Here is a 26,868-nt window from a genome sequence, read left to right on the forward strand (position 1 = left end):
TACAAATTTATTTCGGTTTTCTGACTGATTTGCTACCAAAAAATGTCAACAGGAAGTTGGATTATTTTGTGTTGAGAATTTTAATTTTTGACTTCTTGAATGCTGCCTATTTAATAATTTCGATTATTAGGAATGGCACAGTTCGGGAGAGATTTGGACACAGCATGTATAAGAATAATTTCATCCGAAATTGTTGACAAGCACACGGTATTAAAATGGATAAGTGATTTCTTCAAGGAAATTTATATATATGTACCCCTCCCCTTGGAAGTTCAAGACATCTGACCACCAAATTATCTGCACTTCCCACAAAAAAAAAAAAAGAAAAGAAAGAAAAGAAAGAAACTGCCTTGCATCAATAATATAAGTTATTGTGCTACAGGAATTTCACACACATCTAAAGGAAACATGCCAATTCATATATGTCAAGAAAATAGTGCTTAAAATATTCATATCTTCATTTGTAACCAGGGAAGATGATACACATTTTCTTTTTAACTTTGATAGTTTATCGGACCAATGGAAAGACATGATAACAATGATAAATAATTGCTGCAAGAATTTTTAAAATCTTTGACCCTACCAACATGACCAAATTGGCAAAAGAATATGGTTAATGAATAATGAAGATGAGAATTTGTTCTCAGAATAATGCATGTTCATTAAGGAATCTGAAAAGTTTTAATGGGATTTATCTCCCTCTACTACTTGTAATTTGAACTTATATTTTCTCTATAATGAGATCTAGAGCACCGTCCCTTGATGAATCTTGCCCAGTACCAATGTCAACCCTGGCTGCTGTGCATTAGTCATGAGAAGAATCACTATTGGAGTGATCTCATAATATGTCATGTCTGTAGTTAGTTCTGAATGGTCTCCCCTTGATGACCTCTACATTCATTTGACATTGTTGTGATGTAAAAGTCACTCACTGCTGTGCACTGGTTATGAGGAGAAGTACTACAAAATGAGAAACTGTATTTCTGGTTCTATTTATTTTCCTATGATATTAATAAATTTTATATCATATTCTTTTAATTTTTTTTATTAAATCGACCTCAATGCTTCTTACCATAATTATATCCTACATTGTTCATATTATCACTTTATTACGTCGTGTATTATGTTTTGTGTATTTCACTAAAAGCTTGTTTTATGATAATCATTATTCAGGCTTCCCTCTAAGGCGAGTCCATGAGTCCTGGACTTGTTCAAATCTGTCTGGACTCATCATTTTTAAAACTTGTGAGTCTGTGAATTGGATTTCTTTTACTTGGAATGTGTTAATTATCCCACATGTTTTCAGTTGATCACCTTTAATTGTATCATGATTATCCAAGATTTCCTTTAAACCATCATAATTTGTATTTATTTTAGGAATATTTGATAGAGGTTACAGTTGGTACATATACATGGACAGTCAAACACAGATACAGTGATTTCTATGAACTCCATGAGAAGGTTTGAATACACTTAGACTCTAAAGTGAAAACATATAATATTTGACAAACTTACCTATTCAGGAAGTAAAAAATAGCCAGAAAAGTGTCCCATTTGACATGCATAAACATGTACATTGTATATATATATATTGATGAAGTCATATAAAATTCAGAATGGAAATGGGGAATGTGCCAAAGAGACAACAACCCGACCATTGAAAAAAACAACAGCAGAAGGTCACCAACAGGTCTTCAATGTAGCGAGAAATTCCCGCACCCAGAGGCGTCCTTCAGCTGGCCCCTAAACAAATATATACTAGTTCAGTGATAATGAGCGCCATACTAATATGAGTGATAATGAGCGCCTATATATGTATATATATATATATATCAGTCTAAAGATTTGCACAACGGTACTGATATATATATAGGAGTCTAAATTGAAAACTACGTTCAAACCTATGATTGCGCTGGATAAAAACCGCAATTTTTATACGTGTGCATGTAAAACAAATGTCGTTGGAAGGGTCTAAAAACAGCACAACAATATTTTCCAAAAGACCAAAAAAGTGAAAAAGTATATTTAAACAAAACGCATTTGACTAACAGGTCGAACAACTGATGTTCTTTAACCCTGCTGACTGCCATTGGCGATTGCCAAATAAAATTGATCACAAGATGTAACAAAATGGATCTTAATATAAATTTAATACTAAACAGAAAATTTTTTTAACTTGTGGCCACGATGTTATGCCACAAACATACGGTGTCAATATTTTTTTAGTACACCAGATCCAGATTTCGACAATAAATATCTCTTCAGTGATGTTAGGGATCGAAACGGTATTTGGAAGGCCATATAGAAAGTACCCTCATTTTTAGAAAAAGTATCCTCATTTTTAGATAGACTCATATATATATATATAAAGTTTTAACTGTTTCAGCTTGTTTCACAATGCAAAATAGACAAGACTTTACTTCCACCAAAGAAGTTGTTTGGAAACCAGAATGAGACTTTTATCAAGAAGAGACAAACTGAGTTAGAGATCTATCTACAGACAGTATTATTTTACATGACACACAAAATTGCATCACCCTTGGCTGCATTTTTGGAGTTTCATAACTATGTAAGTTTCATATACCAGATATAAATATGTGAAAATAATATTTATGAAAATATTTTCTCTCTTAACAAACATTTTTATGTCAATGAAGGGATACTAGCATAAATATTTATTTCAATGAATAACATATATCAGTTTTTGAAGTTATATATCGTACATTATTCTTTATCCAATATCAACTCTTGATACAAAACTTTCTCCTTTAAAATGATTGGGATAGTTAGAACAAAATAAAGTTACTATGAATTTTACTGGGTTTAGAAAGATATCTGATGAATTTGAACTTACTTGCCAGATGTGGCTTAGAATAGAAAATAAAAGAGGGCCACACAAATACTGATAATTTTACTGCACCTAATGAATTATATTGCTTGTCCTGTGTCTATGGACTTGTTAAAAATTTAAATATAGTATCTGATAAGAATTGTCAACAAGATTCTGAAAATAATCAATGACATTGTATAAAATGAATGTGAATATTGAATGAATCTAGATTAAAATAAGCAAGTTAATTCATGTATCCTTTATGTAATGAACAGGAGATTCATGGCATTACACAGACAATGGCAGAAGATCTTTACAATAAAGGTAAGGTTCCCAACTAAATGTTCATTAATGTTTTTTTATAAAATATTACCTTTCTTTTCCCATGGTCTGCAAAAAGATGTGTCTTTTTATGCGACATGGTCACATTTTTCTTTGTGATTCACAATAGCAAATTCATACGAACATTATTGAATTTCAACCAATAAAAAATGAGATCAAACAAACCATACCTGTTTAAAAAATGATAATCAAGCCATAGGGTAAAAAATAAATCAGTAAATAATTTAGAGAAATATTTATTTTGTTATTCCATTTAAAGTTATATTTTGTTATTCCATTTAAAGTGATACATGTATTTTATTATTCAATTTTAAGTTATACATCATGACGTATTTAATTATTCAATTGTAAGTTATATTTTGTTAATAAAACTTAGTTTTTATTATGTGATTCAGTCCAAAATTATATATTGTTATCTAATCCTAAGTTATACATTATTAAATTTTAAGTTAAATATTTGTTACTTTCATTAGATTTGTTGTTCAAATTATTTTTTTTATATTTTTCTCCTAATTTATAGTTTCTTAAAATCCACACAAGTTACATTTGTTTTCAATTGGAATTTATATTTTCTTATTGTATTTTAAGTTATATGTTGGTATTAAATCCAAAGTTACTTTGTTATAATTAAATCCTAAGTTATATTTTATTCGTCAGGTGATGTACTGCTCCAGTTCAAGGAGGTTTATTCTGTTACGCCATTACAACTACATTGTTTGACAGAAAGACTTAAGTTACCAGAGCCTACATGTGGTAAATATTGTAATAACAGTTAATAAAGTTATCAATTAATATCACTTAAAAACAGCATTGTAGTTACTGCATATCTTTTGTCAGAATTACCTGTATACATGGTATATAGATTTCTGTTTGTCAATAAACCCATGAAAAAGTAACTCAGTGTTCACTAGTATATAATAGAAATTATTTTATAATATCATTGATCAACATCAAGGCATCAGTGTAACCAGACTTTTGATAACCAAATGCCAAAGTGCTTAGATAATTCTTAGATGATTGATAATATTTGAGAAGAAAAAGTCTTACTGAAAATTTAAAACAGACAAATATAAATACTTTAATACAGACAAATATAAATACTTTAATATATCTTTTTACATTTTAGTTCAAGGTATGTTTTTATAAATGCTAGTTTGATTAGAACACTGCTTTGACACTCTAACCCTTACTTTCATTTAATCAGATTTTTTGTATTGTGTGTGTTTTCTTCTGTCAATTAAATCACTTTTCAGAATTTTTAATAGTAAATATTTTGAGTGTGTGGAATTAAATAAAATTATTACTAAAGAAATTAATAGGTACATTTCCTTGAAAAAATACTTTTAAATACTGCAAGTTAAAATGAGATTTCTTGCCCTGGGCTGAAGTTGTTAATGTGAGTTATTAAAATCACTTGTAGCTGTGTGGTTCAATCTCAACATGCTCAAGATAATTTTATTTAGGATGATACAAACTTCAATTAAATCTTCCAATGGTTATATACATTAAAAATGTATTTATCAACTGACACATCAACTTGATTACTGTTACTAAAATCAGGAAAAGGAGGTCTAATAAAAAAAAATCACACACCAGGTGAAATATATATATATACTTTTTGCCATCATGATCATTTAATCCTTTCAAGTACATCTGACAATAGCTTATTTGCCTCAACCAGTGTTATAGAATTCTTTAAGACAGTTGACCATCAAGTTCTGGACATTTCAACTAGAAACTGGTTACACACATTCATTATGGTATCATATGCCAATAAGGGATTTGACACTGATTTTATGGTTCAATGAACATAAGGCAACTGGGCAAGACACGCTTAATTAATGTTTTATTTCACCCAGGAATCCTTCCTTCCAAACACAAGCACACTTCACCCCCATTAAACCATGTGGTTTCTAAGTGAATTATCAGTAATATCACTATGGATTCATGTATATTTTGAGGAAAGCAATTTTTGTTAATATTTGAATAACATGTTTTTTCCCCAAAGTCTGCATACAAGCATATAAAAAAAGTTTACTAAGTTGAATATTTGATTTGTGGTTAACCATCAAATCCATGGAAAATTGGTATAATGCACCACAAATATTGATTATCACAAATCTACAGTAATTGATCATATTAAATATATGGTAGGAGATTTTAAGGCTTATAGTTGTGACAGATCTATTGCAAAATTGTCATATACAGAAAAAGATTACCTGTAACAATTAATCAAGCTAACTTCAGTGAATTAAAAGATATCTTTCTTAAAACCAAATACAGCGGATTAAATACTTTAAAACGCTGCCGAATAACTCTGACTAAAACAGAATCGGCCTATCACAAATTGGACTGTAACCAACATATAGGTACATGAAGTATAATCAATATATATACTAAAATTAAATTACAAAAATATAGGATCATGACAAAACAGACAGAAGTATTAAATACACAAAAATAAAAACATATAAATATAATTCCAAATAGCAAATATATGTTACAAATAAATTACAAATCATCATTTTTTCTTTTCTTTTTATATATATCTTTCTTCTCAATAACCATTTGGACAAGGTATAGTGTATACATATCTGGTGAACGTAAATTTTATATTACACACTTCTAAAATTTAAAAATAAATTATTTAATTAATTGTAAAGTCATAATTAATTTCAAATTAAGTACGGATAATAAATTTCCAATAAAGAAAACAACATCAAACATCATACTTATATTCTTCTAGTAGTCTGAGTTTGTTATACATGTAGTCAGTTTTGGGAGGCCGATTATGTTTTAGGCCAAGTTTGATATAGTCTGATTTTGTTATAGGCCAAGATATCATGGATTCCTTTAAAACACCTAAAGTTTAAAAAATAAAATTAATTAAGATGAAAATCAATATCAATAGCTTGAAATTTAAGTTTATTTTGAAGCAGTTAGTATCTTTTTTAAAGAAAAAATGAATTACGGTATCTGAATTGATGTTCAATGTTCAATTAATGTTTCTTTTGTGACTATGACCAGTATTCATTTATATTTACAGGTTTATGAATTGTCTTTAGGATTTCGTTTATTTTATTTGATAGATGGCTTTAGTTTTATGTATTGAACTACAAAAAATGTTTTAAAAAAAAATTAGTATTTGTAATAAAAAAGATATATATTTGTAATTAAAAAATGAATATAATGCAATAAAAAAATGAATATTTGCAATAGAATAAAAGAAAATTTGTATTTATACCATATGTTTTACAGATAGTGGAGACACAAAGAAAGACATAGGGCATATTTTGGATTTTATAACCAGAGTGAAATGTTTACATGTAAGTATAGTAGTATTACCATTGAAACATGTAACTGTGCCATATTTAGAACATTGTTAAGTTTTTCTACTGTATGGAATCAACTTTGTTATGATATTATAGTTCTTGTCCCTAAATTACATTTTACACCTTTTTTCAATTTGTTATTTGTCATTTTATGCTGTTTTTCATTTTTAGCTCACCTGGCCTAAAAGGCCATGTGAGCTTTTCTCATCACTTGGCGTCTGTCGTCGTCGACGTCGTCGTCGTCGTCGTCTGTCGTCGTTAACAATTTTTCAAACATCTTCTCCTCTGAAACTACTGAATGGATTTGAATGAAACTTTAACTGATTGTTCCTTAGATTATCCTGCACAAAGTGTGTGCTTCGATTTTTGATCCGTCAAAAAACATGGCCGCCGTTACTTAAAATAGAACATAGGGGTCAAATGCAGTTTTTGGCTTATATCTCAAAAACGGAAGCATTTAGAGCAAATCTGACATGGGGTAAAAATGTTCATTAGGTCAAGATCTATCAGCCCAGAAATTTTCAGATGAATCAAACAAACCATTGTTGGGTTGCTGCCACTTAATTGGTAATTTTAAGGAAATTTTGCAGTTTTTGGTCATTATCTTGAATATTATTATAGATGAAGATAAACTGTAAACAGCAAAAATGATCAGCAAAGTAAGATCTACAAATAGGTTAATATGACCAAAATTGTCAATTGACCCCTTAAGGGGTAAATGTCCTTTAATGACAATTTTTCACAATTTGTTCATCATATTTGCTAACTTTAAAAAATCTTCTCCTCTGAAACTACTGAATGGATTTGGATGAAACTTAGCATGATAGTTCCTTAGATTATCCTGCACAAAGTGTGTGCTTAGATTTTTGATCCGTCAAAAAACATGGCCGCCGTTACTTAAAATAGAACATAGGGGTCAAATGCAGTTTTTGGCTTATATCTCAAAAACGGAAGCATTTAGAGCAAATCTGACATGGGGTAAAAATGTTCATTAGGTCAAGATCTATCAGCCCAGAAATTTTCAGATGAATCAAACAAACCATTGTTGGGTTGCTGCCACTTAATTGGTAATTTTAAGGAAATTTTGCAGTTTTTGGTCATTATCTTGAATATTATTATAGATGAAGATAAACTGTAAACAGCAAAAATGATCAGCAAAGTAAGATCTACAAATAGGTTAATATGACCAAAATTGTCAATTGACCCCTTAAGGGGTAAATGTCCTTTAATGACAATTTTTCACAATTTGTTCATCATATTTGCTAACTTTAAAAAATCTTCTCCTCTGAAACTACTGAATGGATTTGGATGAAACTTAGCATGATAGTTCCTTAGATTATCCTGCACAAAGTGTGTGCTTAGATTTTTGATCCGTCAAAAAACATGGCCGCCCTTACTTTAAATAGAACATAGGGGTCAAATGCAGTTTTTGGCTTATATCTCAAAAACGAAAGCATTTAGAGCAAATCTGACATGGGGTAAAAATGTTCATTAGGTCAAGATCTATCAGCCCTGAAATTTTCAGACGAATCAAACAAACCATTGTTGGGTTGCTGCCACTTAATTGGTAATTTTAAGGAAATTTTGCAGTTTTTGGTCATTATCTTGAATATCATTATAGATAAAGATAAACTGTAAATAGCAAAAATGATCAGCAAAGTAAGATCTACAAATAGGTTAATATGACCAAAATTGTCAATTGACCCCTTAAGGGGTAAATGTCCTTTAATGACAATTTTTCACAATTTGTTCATCATATTTGCTAACTTTAAAAAATCTTCTCCTCTGAAACTACTGAATGGATTTGGATGAAACTTAGCATGATAGTTCCTTAGATTATCCTGCACAAAGTGTGTGCTTCGATTTTTGATCCGTCAAAAAACATGGCCGCCCTTACTTTAAATAGAACATAGGGGTCAAATGCAGTTTTTGGCTTATATCTCAAAAACGGAAGCATTTAGAGCAAATCTGACATGGGGTAAAAATGTTCATTAGGTCAAGATCTATCAGCCCTGAAATTTTCAGACGAATCAAACAAACCATTGTTGGGTTGCTGCCACTTAATTGGTAATTTTAAGGAAATTTTGCAGTTTTTGGTCATTATCTTGAATATCATTATAGATAAAGATAAACTGTAAACAGCAAAAATGATCAGCAAAGTAAGATCTACAAATAAGTTAAATATGACCAAAATTGTCAATTGACCCCTTAAGGGGTTATTGTCCTTTAATGACAATTTTTTCACAATTTATTCATCATATGTGAACAACGTTAAATTTTCGTGGTCAAGTCTATATCTCAGATACTATAAGCAATAAGTCTAGTAGATTTGGTGTATAGAAGAACTGTAAAGTGTACATGTCCAACTGGCAGGTGTCATCTCACCTTGACCTCATTTTCATGGTTCAGTGGTTATAGTTAAGTTTTTGTGTTTTGGTCTGTTTTTCTTATACTATATGCAATAGGTCTACTAAAATTGGTGTATAGAATGATTGAAAGGTGTACATGTCTAGCTGACAGGTGTCATCTAACCTTGACCTCATTTTCATAATTCAGTGGTCAAAGTTAACTTTTTTAGTTTTGGTCTATTTTTTTAATACTTTATGCATTAGGTCAACTATATTTGGTGTATGAAAATATTTTATGATCTATATGTCGGTTACACAGGTTTTATTTGAACTTGACCTCATTTTCACAGTCCATTGCTAAGTTTTAAGTGTTTGTGTTTTGGTCTCATTTTCTTTATTTATAAACAGTAAGTCATATATATTTGTAATATTGAAGAATTGTTAGCTGTACATGTTTGCCTGGCATGGTTCAATATGTTCAATAAGGCATTGTTTACCAGCTGAGCGATTCAGGCTCTTGAGAGCCTCTTGTTGCTTATTATCTTGAAAACTGTAATGTATAGGTAAAACAGTGTTCAGAAAAAAATATCAGCAAGATAAAAGTGTCAGGTGAGCAATACTCTTGAAAATTTGGCAATGCAATTTTCATAGTCATAAGTCTTCTCTTAATTAGACCAGATACATGACCATATTATTTTGTGCATATAAAAAAGTTGAATGAATGGGAAACTTAATATCAAATGATGCATTCATATCTGATTCAGATTTTTTAGGGGAATGATGTTATGAAAATTTTGCATTTTAAACAGTTCATCATATTGATATTGTTTTTATTTAGGTGAAAGGTCAACAACAACCAGTAGGAAGCAGTAATATACTAATGGCAAAGTTAAAGTTTGATTTGACTCTGTACAAATCATTGGAATGTGTAGAAGTATGGATAAGGATTTTATTTATTTCTGCAATAGTTACAGCGATTTCTTGTATATACAAGACAAATAGATTTTTTTCTTATTTTTTATTCATGAATACTTTTTTTGATTCAAGTGGTAAATTACATTTTGAACAGATACTACATGCTTATACCACAGCAAAGAGGGTAAAATAGAGATAATTTTTTCATATACCCCATCTGAGATGAAATATAAACGAAATGTATCTGATTTAAGAATAATACATGCAAAATAATCTTACTTTCAACCAGTAAAAATCCGGACACTTATACAAAGTGTAACTGCATGGTGGGAAAATGAATTCAGGTCACAAATAACACCAGTAACAATAATAACATTATTATGATGATGTATTTATTAGCGGCGTAATTCTACATCATGTATATTATACCATTCAACAGTCATTTTAAAGAATTGTAATTTTCCTTTATTAGCATCATAATTGAGTGTCATTTATACTACACCAGACCACAACGGTATTATAGTTATACCCCAGTTATAATAATATAAATTATATACTGTATGTGTTATACTTTATAACTTTGATATTTTCCAGTTAGAGCATTGTGATCCATTATTGATATCTGGTTTAGAGACTAACAAGCAGTCAATAGAACATCTGTTTATACATTATTCTTTAAATTCAATAAGGGTAAGTTTGTCATTGAAGTGAAGAAGAAGTAATTTTTGTTATGCTTTTATTATTGAGTGTTTACATATGTTTCAATATAAATGTCTTCATAATTTCATATAATGTGTCATTCTAAATAGATCATTGTTATCAGATGTTTTTGCTGCTTTTAAATATTTCTAACATCTTATTGATAGTTAGATTAGAAATCAGAACCTATTTAATGTTATTTTCCTTAACTCTTTACCGTTCCTATGACCCGAATTCGGGTCATAAGCACTTTTTTGCGTAAAATTTGGATTCAAACCTTAAGTTCTTTGCCATTTGGCTATCAACAGATTTCACCAAGGGCTTAAATGAAACCTGTGAGTTTTCGCTACACGTTAAAATGGCAGTTGTGTATTTTGGGGTAGATCTTTGTGGTTGAATAAAGCAATTAAACTATCATCGTTTTAAAAAAAATCAGCTAAAATTTAATAGAAAAAAATTTAAAATTATGTTAATCTCGAATTATGAAAATATTGTGTTTGGTTGCTATAAACCGCAAAAATCGGTCCGTTATGGATCTTTTTCTTTCAGGTTTGTGTAAAGTTTAATAAAATGAAGGTTCATTGAGTTATTTTTTTTATTAATTTCTACGAAAAACGAATACAAACAGTGAACATTGTCAACATGTCAGTAATTTTCAGCAACTATTTCTTAGAATTTCTGTGGTTCCAGAGGCCAAATAGTATAAATAAAATGCATTTCTTACTACTTGTGTTACTTGTTTTTGAATTAAAATCATAAAATTTTACAGACGATCCCACATTGTGTGTTCTTTTAAAGATGTAAAAAAAATAAAGTTTTTACGTCTTTCTGAATATCTTGTTATAATCTAATATTTGTATGTGAAAGGTCAACATAAAAATAAATATTACAAATAACATTGAAAATAAGTATGAATTTAATCAATTTTAACCATCTGGTTCCGTAGCTGAGGGGATGCATCTGAGGCTAGTAATCAAGCAATCCGGGTTCGCATCCCGCAAGGATGAATGTACGGTTAAAAAAAAACAATACCAATATTAAATAACTTGACTTGACTTTAATTCTAATTTCAAATTGAAAATGCTTTTTTCCTTGTGACAAAGTTAATTGTCTGTCTTTTGTTTATAGTCGTTTATATAATAATAGAGACATACATGTTAAGATAATCTATTACAAATCGATAACTATGGGATTCTGAAGCGGCAAGACTTTTGTTTTTCTGTCTTTTAAATGCTTGTAGGGATAAGAGTGTGGATGCACTTCAGTTGCACAGTTTAGCTACTTTTTTTACCCAGAAAGCTCGAAAATAGCAATTTTGACCCAAATCACCCACATAGCATGTTTGACTATAAAAATTGCTGTTTCTCACATAAATAGACCACGCAGGGTTCTTTTTCTTAGAGATGTTATTTCTAACATTGTATTTGAATGCTCTGTTGATACTATTTCCATTAATAAATTTCTAAAAAGGACATTTTGTATCGACATTTTACAAATTTCTGAGTATTTTGTTGTTGTCACGTGACATTGGACTGATTATCACTTGATCAAAGATGAAATATATTTTTTACAAACCTGTCATTAATATTACTGAAAAACTATTTTTTATAAAAAGTCTTAGTTGATAAGTCTACTAACAGTAATAAGAAAGTTATGATTGATTGAAATTTGATCGTTCCTCAGCGGCAAAAATAGTGCTATTTTTGCCAAATGGTAAAGAGTTTTAAAATATGAAAGGTCTGTTAGAAAAAAACTGAGTGTTATGACTTTTGACATAAGCATTTTCCAACACTCAGTTGTTAATGTATGTACACTATTGCAATATTGTATCACATTTATGTAAAGTAGTTGACTGTTTTGTTGATTGTTAAAGTAGTTGACTGTTTTGTTGATTGTAAAAGTAGTTGACTGTTTTGTTGATTGTTAAAGTAGTTGACTGTTTTGCTGATTGTTGAAGTAGTTGACTGTTTTGTTGATTGTTGAAATAGTTGACTGTTTTGTTGATTGTAGGATATAATGTTACAAGATATTCCCCATTGGAAAGCCGAGGATGGTACTATGGTTGTATCACATTGGGAGAATTTGATAGAAGTGGATTTTAGTCACAACTCTATATTACACATAGATGATAGTGTGGTACGTTTTATACAGTAGTTTTCAAGATTTCCAAAATACATTAATTACCAGTATGCTTATGATGTAAAAGAGAGCTTGAAGTTCCAAAAACAAAACCAAAAGATTGCATTAGATACTGTATTTTACTTTGTTATTTTTTTTTATATAATAATTTTTGTTAACAGCTGTATAGTTTATATAAAAAACTGTACTTACCTGTCTGAAAAACATTTGCACTTATCCCTTGGTAACCCCTCACAATCGCTAACTTTGGAATAATCTCCCTTAAACGTTCTCCCTAATAGAAGTTCACCTTACCTTTAGCGGACAAAACTAGTTGATTTTATATATTTCAGACTAGCATTTTTATACGACCGCAAAAATTTAAAAAAATTTTGGAGTATATTTGTATCACGTCGTCGTCGTCGTCCGAAGACGGATTGTTTCCGGATAATAACTTTCAATGTTTATTACCACAAAAGGAAGCTTGTGATTGATTTTGGGGGTTATGGTCCCAAAGGTTTAGGAATTAGGGGCCCAAAGGGGCCAAAAACAGCATTTATAAAATTGAGAATGGAAATGAGGAATGTGCCAAAGAGACAACAACCCGACCATAGAAAAAAACAACAGCAGAAGGTCACCAACAGGTCTTCAATGTCATACCATAAATAGAAGGTTGGGATTTATTTTAAGGGGGTATTGGGCAAATAGTCTAGGAATTAAGGGCCAAAACAAGCATTTTTCTAGTTTCAAGACAGTAATTTGTGTGTAACTGTATGGATCTCTCTGACATTGTACCACAAGTTTACACATAACGCAGTGAAGGCTGCATGGATCTCTATAATTTTTTACAAGAAGGTTCAATACCCCTAAAAGAAGGTTGGGATTGATTTTGGGGGTACTGTCCCAATAGTTTAGGAATTAGGGGCCAAAAAGGGGGCATAAAATAATCACTTTTGTAGTTTTCAAACAATAACTTATGTTTAAGTGTATGAATCTCTCTGAAATTAAACCACAAGTTTCCATACCATAAAGGGATGGTTAGTATTGACTTTGAGGGGTTATGGCTCAAAAAGTTTCAGAATTAGGGGCAAAAAAGGGGAAAAACTAGGTATTTCTAGTCAATGGACAATTAAGACAATTTAAAAGCAGGGTAAGGGAGGTAATTCTAAAACGTTGGGTATGTTCAGATTAACCTCCCTTACACTACTTGTATATTATGCATAAAGATATGTTTTTTTTTTCTTTTAAATTTCTCAAATTCCAAATTTTTGAAAAGTAGAAAGAAGAAATCTTTAATTGCACAATATTGCGCAATAGATTTATAAGATCTTGACATTTGTTTTGTGTCAGAAACTCATATTATGTCAAAAATTAGATCGCAATCCAAATTTAGAGCTGTACCAAGCTTGAATGTTGTGTCCATACTTGCCCCAACTGTTCAGGGTTCAAATTCTGCGGTGGTATAAAGCTGTGTCCTGCGGAGCACCTGGTCTGTTTTGATTTGATAAAGCATGTGAATTTGGACTGATATGATATCAAGCATAACAATAGACAACTTTCGAGTTCGATGCATTTCCGTCAAAAATTTTGGTTTTACTGAACATCATTTATGAGCTTAGGGGCATCGTTACTTCCGTTCCCATATTGAGCGAGTGGTTGGGAAATTATGATGCTATAGTGCATGAATTATTCAGCAAATTGAATCCTCATAATCAACAATCAGCACTGCTGTCATTAGGGAATAGTGATTAAGTACCGATGCATTTCCGTCAAAAATTTTGGTTTTACTGAACATCATTTATGAGCTTAGGGGCATCGTTACTTCCGTTCCCATATTGAGCGAGTGGTTGGGAAATTATGATGCTATAGTGCATGAATTATTCAGCAAATTGAATCCTCATAATCAACAATCAGCACTGCTGTCATTAGGGAATAGTGATTAAGTACCGATGCATTTCCGTCAAAAATTTTGGTTTTACTGAACATCATTTATGAGCTTAGGGGCATCGTTACTTCCGTTCCCATATTGAGCGAGTGGTTGGGAAATTATGATGCTATAGTGCATGAATTATTCAGCAAATTGAATCCTCATAATTAACAATCAGCACTGCTGTCATTAGGGAATAGTGATTAAGTACCTACAGAGCAAAAATTATTTTCTTGTTTATCCTGTAATTGAAGTCATAAAGGCGCGCATAATTAACGAGTTCCGGTGAAGGACAAACTCGAAAGTGATCTATTGCCATTGATTGTATTTACTAACAAGTACAATGGATATACACATTATCAGAATTTTCTGTTTTAAATTTGCAGCAATTAATACCACGTGTAGAAGTACTAGACTTGAGTTACAACAAACTGGAATCAATAGAGCATCTGAACTGGCTGAGTCAGCTGACCATACTTAATCTGTCATACAATAACATCAGTCATCTCGACTCACTACATACAAAATTAGGAAATCTCAAGAAACTCAATCTAGCTGGCAATAAACTCAGTAGTCTCAGTGGTAGGTGCAACATTATTATACCTAGACTTTCTACATACAAAGCTAGGAAATCTCAAGAAACTCAAACTGGCCGGCAATAAACTCGGTAGTCTCAGTGGTAGGTGCAACATTATTTTATGACTTGATTAAAGATGCTTTATAAGGTAGACCTTTGCTATATATATACTATATGCTTTCATTTATTTTTGTAGGTAACAGTTTTTGTCACTCATTTAAATTCCCTATACCCTGAAGTCAATGGAAATTGTTTACCAAGTAAAAAAAAAATGACTTTGTTAAAAAATGTCAGGTGTTTTATAGAAATGGAAGAAGGTTTTTGTATTTGTCTTATTTAACAAAGAATTTGTTTTAACGTATTAGTTTAATTTTGTGCAATTATTTCACTCACAAATCATCTAGCTGTATCAGCAGAAAAGTTTGCTGGTCTATGGATACTGATACAAAAAAATGTCATTGTGAAGGAAATACAACCTTCCCAAGAATCACTTGGAGGTTATCGGGCCATTTAAATGTTTGCACATTGAAATGTCTTATTGAGTAAACACACTAACTATTGTTTGAAAGTACACGAGGAACAGAGAACAAAATCTATTGTGTGAATTTAATGGGACAATTCACATAGCAAAAAATTAAATCACAAGATAAACTACAACTGATTCTAAGAGAAAGTTGCATTCGGTTCCCAATAAAAATATCATTTATCCATGATAACACATTCCACTTTTGAGAAAGTCATAAAACATTTCACTTTATTTTCTTTGTAAGTTTTTATGCCCCACCTACGATCCACCTACGATAGTAGAGGGCCATTATGTTTTCTGGTCTGTGTGTCCATCCGTTCATTCATTCGTCTGTTCGTTCGTTTGTCTGTTCGTCTGTCCATCTATCCCGCTTCAGGTTAAAGTTTTTGGTCAAGGTAGTTTTTGATAAAGTTGAAGTCCAATCAACTTTAAACTTAGTACACATGTTCCCCATGATATGCTCTTTCTAATTTTAATGACAAATTAAAGTTTTGACCCCAATTCCATGTCCACTGAACATAGAAAATGGTAGTGGGAAGTTCAGGTTAAAGTTTTTGGTCCAGGTAGTTTTTGATGAAGTTGAAGTCCAATCAATTTGAAACTAAGTACACATGTTCCCTATGATATGATCTTTCTAATTTAAATGCCAAATTAAAATTTTGATCCCCATTTCACGGTCCACTGAACATTGAAAATGATAGTGCCAGTGGAGCATCCGTGTACTATGGACACATTCTTGTTTACCCAATTTCACGGTCCATTGAACATGAAAAATGATAGTGAGTGTGGGGCATCTGTGTACTTTGGACACCTTCTTGTTTAGTTCTTTAATTGGACAGATGACATAAGTAAAAAACTGTTATTAATTTTCTGATATTCTATTGTAGGTTTGTCAAAATTATTTTCATTGGAGAATTTAGATGTTATGGATAACAATATCTCACAGGTTAGTTTGTAATATTGTTTTGTTTTTGTATACTGATTTAAATACATGTATCTATAATACTAAAATTACGAGGTCCAATTTGTCAGCCGTCATCACGTAAAAAACGACGAATCAAAAAATTCAACTTTATATATAACTAATATAGTACAAAGGTGTAGATTAAAAATTACACCACTCCAGGCCCTTTTGTTTTCCACGTAATTAATATTGCCAATAATTAAGAAGTTCCGGGTCGAGTCCGATACCGATACCAATAGTATATTCACCTGTTACTGATAACCTTATCTGTACGTTCCGCATCTGACAGGCGCACCACCAAACGGTGTATTCAGGATTAATATGCTATATAGTATTACACGGGTCATAATCACAGGGTTGACACTACTTAATTGTCAAATTGTTACCTATTGTAGTATTTTAATCAGTTAGACTTTCTAAGATAACAATACGAATACTAAAAATCTGGACTAAAATAAGGCGTATAGGTACAGTTTTCAATTTGTTAGCGGGCATGACATAAAACAGCGAATCAAAGAATTCAACTTTATTTATAACTAATATAGGACAATGCTGTTGATTAAAAAATATTCCATTCCAGGACCTTTTGTTTTCCAACTAATTAATATTATCAATAATTGATAAGTTCCAGTTCGACGGGTTCAAACAGAAAGATTTGAAAGCAGAGAAAACTGTGTATCTTATAATCGGCATGACTTTATCAGATGACAATACTAATACTAAAATAAGGCTTGCGCATAGTTATATACTTTAATTCAGCCACGGACCCGCGATATCACGGGTGTGTTCTAGTTTGATATTAAATAGATGTTAAACTATTATAAACATTTCACTCATTACCAGATCTTAACTTTTATTCTAACATACTTATTATCCTGTTACCTACAAGTTTAATACATTGTACAGTGTAATTGGACTCTTTGTTAGCCTAATGCTGACCTCATTAAAAAAAAATGAAAAAAAAAAATATTTTGACAAAATTTTTAATTATAGATGTCTTTCTTATTCATAATTTGTCATAATTTGCTTTTCAGATACCAGAAGTTAAGTATGTGTGTGGACTTCCATGCTTAGAATGTCTGTATTTGACAGGTAACCCAGTGACTGCCGTATTGGACTATAGAACGAAGGTCTTAGCTATGTTTGGTGACAGGGTTGTTGAGGTATGTTAGATGCTGGTTTCTACAATTATTTGTCATATGTAAGGTAATATTCATACTTTTATGCTCTCAATGATATCCTCAGACAACTTCGTTTCAGAGCTATTTTACTAACTCCTGATGAGAAGCCTTCTAAATAGTCCTTTTCATTCTGGCAACAATTTCATTATGCAAGAGACAAGGCATATTGAGGGCTTTTGGCTCAGCTGCTTTCATATTAACATGTTAAACATTTTGTAACTTAAACAACATATCCTGTTTGTCAGTACAGGTGTATGAATCTATAAATAAAATGTCTGAATAAGGCCATGTTTATGATAAAATATATGTATTACGGGTAAAATTTATACATCATTTTAGGTAAAGAGTCATAAGTATTTAAGAATTGGAAAATGTAAGATTTACCTTAACTTACAGGCTACATTGGATCAAGAAAAACCAACAGAGAAAGAACTAGATACTGTCAGAGTTGTTCAAGCAATACAGAAATCTAAAGAGAAGAAAGAAGAAAGGGAGAAAGAAAAAACAGTATGTTTATTTATGGATTTCCATTATAGAAAAAAATAGGATAGATTGTTGTATATTTTTATACCAAAAACATTTGATCAGAATGCTGCATTATGGGTATGCAGATACACTATGTAAAATAAAAAAAATAAAGGATAAAATTTATCAAAATATTGATAGGATACACTGATACTGTTCTATTGAAGACAGAATAAATGGATTTATCTTACCTCCTATACATTTCTAGGAATATGATTGATTAAAAGCGTCCGCGTGGAGACGGTGTATATTTGATATTAGGTTAGTAGGGAGGCGGGACTTATTTCATACACGGTTAGTAGTGGAGTTACGTCCCTTTATATTCCATATTAGGTAAGAAGGGAGGTGGGGCGTATTTCATACACTGTTAGTAGTGGAGTTACGTCCCTTTATATTCCATATTATGTAAGAAGGGAGGCGGGGCTTATTTCATACACGGTTAGTAGTGGTGTTGCGTCCCTTTATAAAAAAACGGTACTGAGAAAAATCTTAAAGGTTCAACAGACGAAGAAATTGATGATTAAGATTGAAATAAATTCATAAAACACATTTAAACCTATTAAGTTGTTATTGCTGGCATCTGTTTTTATAGGATCAATGAAAGTAGTTTCTTAATGCTAACAGTACTGAAAACTTGCTCATTTTGATATGTCACTAGTCTAAATTTCACACTTAAGATAGTCGGTAAGATAAATTCGTTACGTAGTGTGCTAGTGACCTAATACGGTATATATGGGGTCAGTAAATTCCATATGGGGATTCGAGTTTTGCTCTCACCTATATGGAATTTACTGACCCCATATATACCGTATTAGGTCACTAGCACACTATGTAACTAATAATATTGATAAGATATTTCAATATTGGTTTATATTCATTTTAAATGTGTATGTTTTGTTCTGAATTTTCATCTTATAAGGACCCAATTCTATATTATTTACATTTATTATGTATTTCAGACATCCTATACAAGTTTGAGGAGAGAATCTGAGTGCAGTCAAACTTCAGGTAATGAAGTATGTATCTTCCTTCCTTGTTTACCATCATCTACATACATATACCCTATCACTGTGTTAAGGAAGAATATTGGAATTAAAATATGAAACTATATATTCAAGGAATAAGGAATTGTTTATTTCACAGTAATGAAATTGATAGATTTATCATTATAATCTTCTCCAAATTGTTAAATGATAACTTGGTGAACTTTATATTTTAGCTGTTTCATCTATTCAACATTGCTCTCAATTTCTCTAAAATATCATAGAATAAACTGACAGTTCATGTTGTAAGATAAATAATTAGTATATTCATGCTTTCTGCTGTAATCACCAACTTTCACCATTGCCTCATCCAACTATGTCATTACCAGTTCAATATCCACCTCCTTTTATGACCGTCATTCAAATATAATCACAATGAATTTGCTATAAATGTGTTGAAGACCGTACATTGACCTATAATGGTTTACTTTTATTAATTGTTAATTGGATGGAGAGTTGTCTCAATGGCACTCACACCACATCTTCCTATATCTAATAAAATAATCATGTACAGTATATAATATATGATATCCTCTTCAAGTTTTATAAGTATTTGTATACAGCATTTCCTCAAAATCCTAATAATTATTCTCACATTTTTGTATATTGTTCAACATTTGAAATTAATACAGACAGAAATTTCTTAGTTTGCCTATCAGTAATATCAAGAGTTTATCATTATACAATTATCATGATAATAGCCTTTGTATGAGGTCGATACGAAGTTTATATCAACCTAAGAGAACCATTCTGACTGAGGAAGAAGTCTGAGGTTGATCTGCTTCTCTAGGTCGATATATAATCGCATTGACCAAAGGCTACAATTGTTTTATCATTTATCAACTTCTATTGCCTTTGCAATATAAAATTGGGGATATCTAGAATATATTTTTAGTAACATGCTGTATGCCCTGTGCAATAAGCTGTTTTAGCCTAGAAAAAGCTAAACACAACAGTATCTATGTGCAAACTTAGTATATACAAATGTACATGTAATCAACTTTTAATGACTCACAAATCCTCAAAATTATTTCGATTAATGATATCTAATAATATTATCTAACTTTAGAATGTAAGTTTTATTTTTGCAAAATCTATTCAGTTGCAACACTAAAAAACTTCTGGAAATTTTCTGAATTTACAGTATGGATTTGTTTCCCTTTGGTTTTGATAAAATCAAACAGTCCTATAATCCAGCAGTAAATATGTTTATGTTGACTTTGTAGAATTAGGTTGGAGTCCTATAAACCAGCAGTAAATATTGATGTTTATGTTGACTTTGTAGAATTAGGTTGGAGTACCGTTCGTCCCACTAGTCTTTCATCATCAAGTAACCAAGAATCATCTAACATAAAATCATCAGATATTGGCCAGAACAGAACATCAAGCACTTCAAGCATGGCTTCACTAACTTCATCTTCAGAGGTTAGTTTTATTACAGCAGAGTTTATTCATGCCTCACCTAGAGGCATTATGTTTTCTGGTCTGTGCGTTCATTCATTCCTTTGTTCATTCCTCTGTCCAATTGTCTGTCTGTCCATTCATCTGTCCGTCCGTCCATCAGTCTGTCCAGCTTCAGGTGTTTTGTTTTCAGTCAAGGTAGTTTTTGATGAAGTTGAAATCCAGTCAACTTGAAACTTAGTACACATGTTTCTTGTGATATGATCCATACCCGTAGCCAGGGGGGGTTCGGGGGGTTCGGACGAACCCCCCCTTGAAAACAAATAAGCACTGTTAAAGTCGATGTTCTGTTCGAATTGTGACTGTTAAAGTCGAGTTTGTTAGTCCAACGAACCCCCCTTTGGAAATTTCTGGCTACGGGCCTGTGATCTTTCTAATTTTAATGCCAAATTAGAGTTTTTGCTCCAGTTTCACAATCTACTGAACATAGAAAATGATAGTGCTAGTGGGGCATCTGTGTACTATGAAAACTATGCTTGTTTCTATTCATTCCTAATACTTGCACCAAAATATGTGTATAAAAACCCTAAATTCTTATGGTGTGATGCTAGTGTAATATAAAATTGATTATAATTGATTCTATGGTTCATTTTTGTAGAAAATAATGGGTATTAAATGTTATACAGTAGAAAAAAGTCCCTTGCTTTTAATATACAGTGACACACAAACACAAATATACTTATAAATGATTTTATTATTTTCAGCCTAAACAGGATCATCTGGAAGAACAAACAATGATGTAAGTAAATGTGTGCATATTATAATCCTCCTCTCCCCTAATACCAATAATGGAGAAACAAAAATGAAACAGTTTGTTGCATCCCACTGATAAAAAGTGAAAAGCCTGAAGTTCATCATTTTTTTTTAAAGAAAACATGAATAGAAAAGTTATTGGCTGCTCCCTTAATAATTTACTGGTACAATTTGTATGCCGCCTCCTCGGCAGAGAGTATTAATTGTTACCCTTGTCTTTCAGTATGTCCCAAAATAAGTTTCTGTTATCTGACTTTTGTTTGACTCAACCAAATGTTATGAAAGATTATTATACACAATGCTTATTACCATAAAACACAGATCAACATAGAATTTGTGTTGCTTCACTTTTACAGTTCTTGAGTTGTGTCTCTGTATAATGTTAAATGCAAGCAGGGCCATCATCTGTGTCCCATAGACACATTCTAATTTTTTTTTCTACTGAGGATTGTTTGATATAGATTCTAACCAATCTTGCAGAACTATATAAGACTAAGAGTTCATGTGAGGAGCCTGTAATTCAAATCTATATAAGACTAAGAGTTCATGTGAGGAGCCTGTAATTCAAATTCTACGTTTCTTGTTGCTGTTTATCTTTTGTTTTTAGTTTATTATTTGAACAAAAATCAGGCCTGACATAGTAAATCAGTTTTGTTATTATATACATACACATATATCATTCGAGATGGTTAAAATGTTTTTTATTTTATTTTAGAGGACATAAAATGACTGAAAAAATGGTGAAATTATCCAAAGACAGTTCAGCAATTAACTGTAGTAAATTACCCACAATGCACAACAAAGATTTTGCTTCCTGGATGCAGAATAGACTGTTTGGAGCTTTAACTGATTCTGAGCCAGTGACAGAAAAAATCATAGATATTTTATGGTGCATGGTCGTTCAGTATTCAAATCAACAGGTGATAGAACCAAGTTGTGTTGTGTTGACTGAAAGAAGAATCTTTATTCTAAGACTGAAAAAGGGAAAATCTACATCTATGAACATTCCAGACATGGAGACATTTTACATAATGCCATTGTCAAATATACATGAGGTTTTGATTGGTGCCTGCTACTCATTTATACGATTGGAAGAGTCGTTTGTTTCCTCTAGTGGAACATTTGCATTAGTTGTTACTGATGCAGATGCTGGAAAATCTTTTGCTGATGGAGTAGAAAACTGTCTAAAGCAGGATCAAGCTGTGGCTGGAATATCACCATTCACCAATCATTCTCAGTATGGAGACCTTGCTAAGCATATCTTTAAACTGGAGGATGAACAAGGCTTAAGTACTGGACGATTAGCATTTGCCATGTGTGTAACCATAGCTGGTATAGAGCAAATGGCAATGTTACTGTTATCAGAGAACGGTGTATATTTAATTGATTTAGATTGTCTGTTCTGGCCAAAGCCATCATACATCACAATATTAGAGGATATTAAATCTCCTAACTTCACATTCCTACAAAATCATTCCATTGGCACTAAAATAAGTGATATCACAATCAACATAACATTCAAAGAGAAACATAAAACATTACCACATCAAAATCATATCAAATATGAAAAATATGGATTTTCAATGATATTTCATGAACTGATTGGCCCTGTGGGCTTTCATGTGTCTTTTTTCTCTGTCAAATCCAGAGATACATTTCTTGACAGATTAACTAACCTTAGGTCTGAACATGCTCACCAGATGTCACCTACAATTAGGGAGGAACCAGAAGGAGGCAATGAATCCTCCGACAGTCAGGACATTTCTTCTGAAGATGACGGAGATATAAGCATCAGAGTTTCTCCAGCCAGTAATATGACGGGAAAAGATAGGTCATTTACTATGGCCGGTACAAATGTCCACTCCGAACAATTAGGCCTGTCAGGACTGTCAAACAAAATGTTTGATGTTCCTTATCTAACTCCTGAGTTAGGTTCACACTTACAAGAATCGCTTCAAAGCTACAGTTTGATAAAACCATTAACCTCCAAACTGGAAATGTTAGCTAAAGCTTCTGGTAGTGACTTGGTGCATTACTTTCATTCAGACATTTCTCTGATTGGTTCAGAACAGGAACAATTACATCATGTCATGTGGGAAACAGTTGTACCCTACCGAGATATCAAACATGAAATTGTTACTCTGATCATGTTTAGTACAAGATCCATGTACTTTATTTCCGAACAGCTTGTCAAGTCTCCAGTGGTTGAACGTCCGTCGTGGATGACTCACTCCCGTAATAAATCTGACTCTGTAATTGGATTCCAGGTTAAACATCTTGACAAACATCACAGTTCAGGGATAATTCATAGCTCACAGAGCAGAGGGACAATCATCAGATCATATCACGTCTTTAATTACCGTGACCTCAAACAGGTCAATATTGGCTTATTTGATCAATGTGTTCGTATCACTGGAAAAGATCAGAATTCTGTTTACACAATTGTTACTCGTGATTCTATGGTCACAGAAAAAGTATTGCACTATCTCAATGCAATGCTTTCCATTTTCCAGTCCTCACCCATGTTAGAGAAGAGTTCAAGTGACTTAGAACAAGATTTTTATAGAGCATTTGATAAGCGTACAAAGACAACTATTGAAGGCATGGAGTACACTCACCCGAGTCGAGTACAGTTTGTTTATCCAGGAGAGGATGTTATCACAGATCTACTGTATGTCATTACTGAACATTTACGACTGCCTCTTAATGCCAAGAGAAAGGCAGACATTTTGATGTATCTACAGGGCTATATAAAGTCATCTGAATCAGGTGGGATTGAATTATTGGCAAAGTCAATCGTATTAACCAATCAGTACTTGTGTATTATAAATGAGGATGTTGTAAGTTATCCATTGCCAGACTTTGTAAGGGGAATTCCCAACACTCCAAGATATGTCCTGACTGAATGCAGGAAAGTAGATTTTCTAAAGAGAATATTATTATTCAAAGAAGACAGTAAGATAGCAAGACTGATCTTCTCTGATGAACCAGATGACATTGTGGTCGATGCTGATCACTTTAGTTTAGACAGTGATTCCAAGGGGAGACAATCTCCACCAGAAATAGAAATAATGTTGTTTATTCAGAGTGAAAAGGAAATGGACAAATTTGTTCTGTTACTAAGAAACCAGTGGCGAGATATACAACATGGCAGTGAATTGGAAGTACATTTATTGTAGAACTAGACATGGTGATGAACTGGAAGCTTATTTTCTAAAAATTATTAGATGTTCTATTCCACAGCCAGTTATTCTTTAAAAAATATTTGGCTATACAGCTTTTAAAGTTTATACTAATTTCTTATGTGATATACAGAAAGGGAAATAACTTTTTTAGTAAAGTTTTTAATTTGCTTCAATTGACATTAAAATTGGATCCAGAGGATATAACATTAACTTACTGAGCTCATTATAAAGCTTCTAAAAACCACAAGACTTATTGCAATACATAAACGTCTTTCACAAATAATAATCAAGACTCAAACATGAAAGTTTATTAATATTTTTATGTTTTTGATTTATATATATTTTTTTTATGGTTTTGACAAACAATTGTTAAAATGTGTTTTATCAAGTTCTGCTATATCATGCATATTTTTTTATGTTTATTTGCTTGTGATCAGTAGCAGGCAGACACAAAGAAATTATCTGAAAAAGGAGAAAATGTTTAAAACTGTGTAACAAAATTAGTTGAGGATTATTAAGACAGATTTTTGTTTTAACTGCATTAAGGTTTCCAGCACAATATGTTGTCTTCAAATCAAGCTCTTCAAATTTGCAGCTAGAAACATTTTTAATTTTCAGTGATTTATAACACATCTTTCTTAAATTATCTCTCTATGAATTAATAAATAATTGAGCGACTGAAAGGTTTCAACTACATTGTACCTCTGATATGCAAAGTTGACTTTAAATAGTTTTGCTATTATTATAGGATCATTTTAGTCACATGTTTCAGGAATGATACATACTCATGATACTCACCCTTAAAATATTTCTGCTTTCCTGATCAAGGTAAATCAGAAAATCTTATTTAAATGTTATTTTCAATGCTCCATGTTTTCCCTGTAAACATTTTAAATTAAAAACAAATTGTGTAATTTACATAAAAACAATTAGTTCTGTATTTCAATATAGTTAATGATCCTAAGAGAATAACTGTTTTATACAATGTTATCATGTCACACTATGTTGCCAGAACAATTTTAATGTTTTTATGTTTACTTTAATATATATTTATACACTGCCTTCTGTATATATTTTAACAGAGGTCTGAATAAAATAATGAAACTGATATTCTGGATTTTACTCTAACATGAATTTAGTCAAATAACTTACTCTCAAATGGAAATTATTTTACAGAACAAATCAGTGATACAGCCCCCATATAAAACTTACTGTAAGATGTCATTCTTATGGTCTCACATAATTAAAGCCATCAAATGAAACCATATTTTAATATCTAAACTGCATGTTTTCACAAGTTTTAAAATAATGAGACAACTCTTAACCAGAGATCAAATGACTATAGGTCACTGTAGGGCCTTCAACAATGAGCAAAACCTTTACCATATAGTAAGCTATAAAAGGTCTCAAAATGACAAATTCCAACGAAAATTATGCATAAATAAACACACTAACATTTCAAAAGATAATGAGTATCTAAACATCTTAAATCTCCATTTGGCTTTCAACAATAACCAAATATAAAAAAGAAGATGTGGTATGATTGTCAATGAGACAACTGTCCACAAGAGACCAAAATGACACAGACATTAACAACTATAGGTCACCGTACAGCCTTCAACAATGAGCAAAGCCCATACTGCATAGTCAGCTATAAAAGGCCCCGATAAGACAATGTAAAACAATTCAAACGAGAAAACTAAAGGCCTTATTTATATAAAAAAATGAAAGAAAAACAAATATGCAACACATAAACAAACAACTACCACTGAATTACAGGCTCCTGACTTGGGACAGGCACATACCTAAATAATGTGGCGGGGTTAAACATGTTAGCGGGATCCCAACCCTCCCCTAACCTGGGACAGTGGTATATTCTAATGCAATTTGGATGTAACAATTTTTTTCATTGGCTAAAAGTTGCCGTCATATCCACAGTTGACCAGGCATAACTAAGGAGGGAACTGCCATTTTGAATTGATTGAATCAACAAATATTCGATTACTACTATATAATCGAAAATAAAACAACACCTACCTTGAATTCGTCGTTTAAATGTAATTTTATCCGAATTTGAAGCGTACAGGTACAGGCTACGCGTCGCCAGTAAAACTGCATTTGCGACCATCAAATCTACAATTG

At 31.7% G+C, this 26,868-nt stretch overlaps 1 protein-coding gene across 2 annotated transcripts; it reads left to right on the forward strand.

The window, feature by feature from the left end:
• LOC143063246 (nischarin-like) lies at positions 1-25,836 on the forward strand. 2 transcript variants are annotated; one of them, XM_076235267.1, is made up of 17 exons: positions 3-207; positions 1,378-1,461; positions 2,387-2,569; positions 3,106-3,154; positions 3,830-3,925; positions 6,431-6,498; positions 9,691-9,786; positions 10,362-10,457; positions 12,477-12,602; positions 14,898-15,093; positions 16,502-16,560; positions 17,613-17,741; positions 18,156-18,266; positions 19,244-19,292; positions 20,613-20,752; positions 21,493-21,527; positions 22,257-25,836. In XM_076235267.1, exons 1-17 carry the CDS (start codon positions 133-135, stop codon positions 24,718-24,720), a joined length of 4,056 nt encoding a protein of 1,351 aa, XP_076091382.1. In that variant the 5' UTR covers positions 3-132; the 3' UTR covers positions 24,721-25,836. The 2 variants fall into 2 exon arrangements, with proteins under 2 accessions (XP_076091391.1, XP_076091382.1); XM_076235276.1 differs by lacking the exon at positions 20,613-20,752 and having other exon boundaries at positions 1-207; positions 19,244-19,300.
• Positions 25,837-26,868: the final 1,032 nt, after the last annotated feature.

Source organism: Mytilus galloprovincialis, chromosome 1 (genome assembly GCF_965363235.1).
Source record: "Mytilus galloprovincialis chromosome 1, xbMytGall1.hap1.1, whole genome shotgun sequence".
Lineage (NCBI taxonomy): Eukaryota > Metazoa > Mollusca > Bivalvia > Mytilida > Mytilidae > Mytilus > Mytilus galloprovincialis.

Coding starts and splice junctions, on each gene's coding strand:
- LOC143063246 (XM_076235267.1), top strand. CDS start 133: ATGGCACAGTTCGGGAGAGATTTGGACACAGCATGTATAAGAATAATT. Junction 1,462..2,386: donor TCTATGAACTCCATGAGAAG/GTTTGAATACAC, acceptor TAACTGTTTCAG/CTTGTTTCACAATGCAAAAT. Junction 3,926..6,430: donor GTTACCAGAGCCTACATGTG/GTAAATATTGTA, acceptor TATGTTTTACAG/ATAGTGGAGACACAAAGAAA.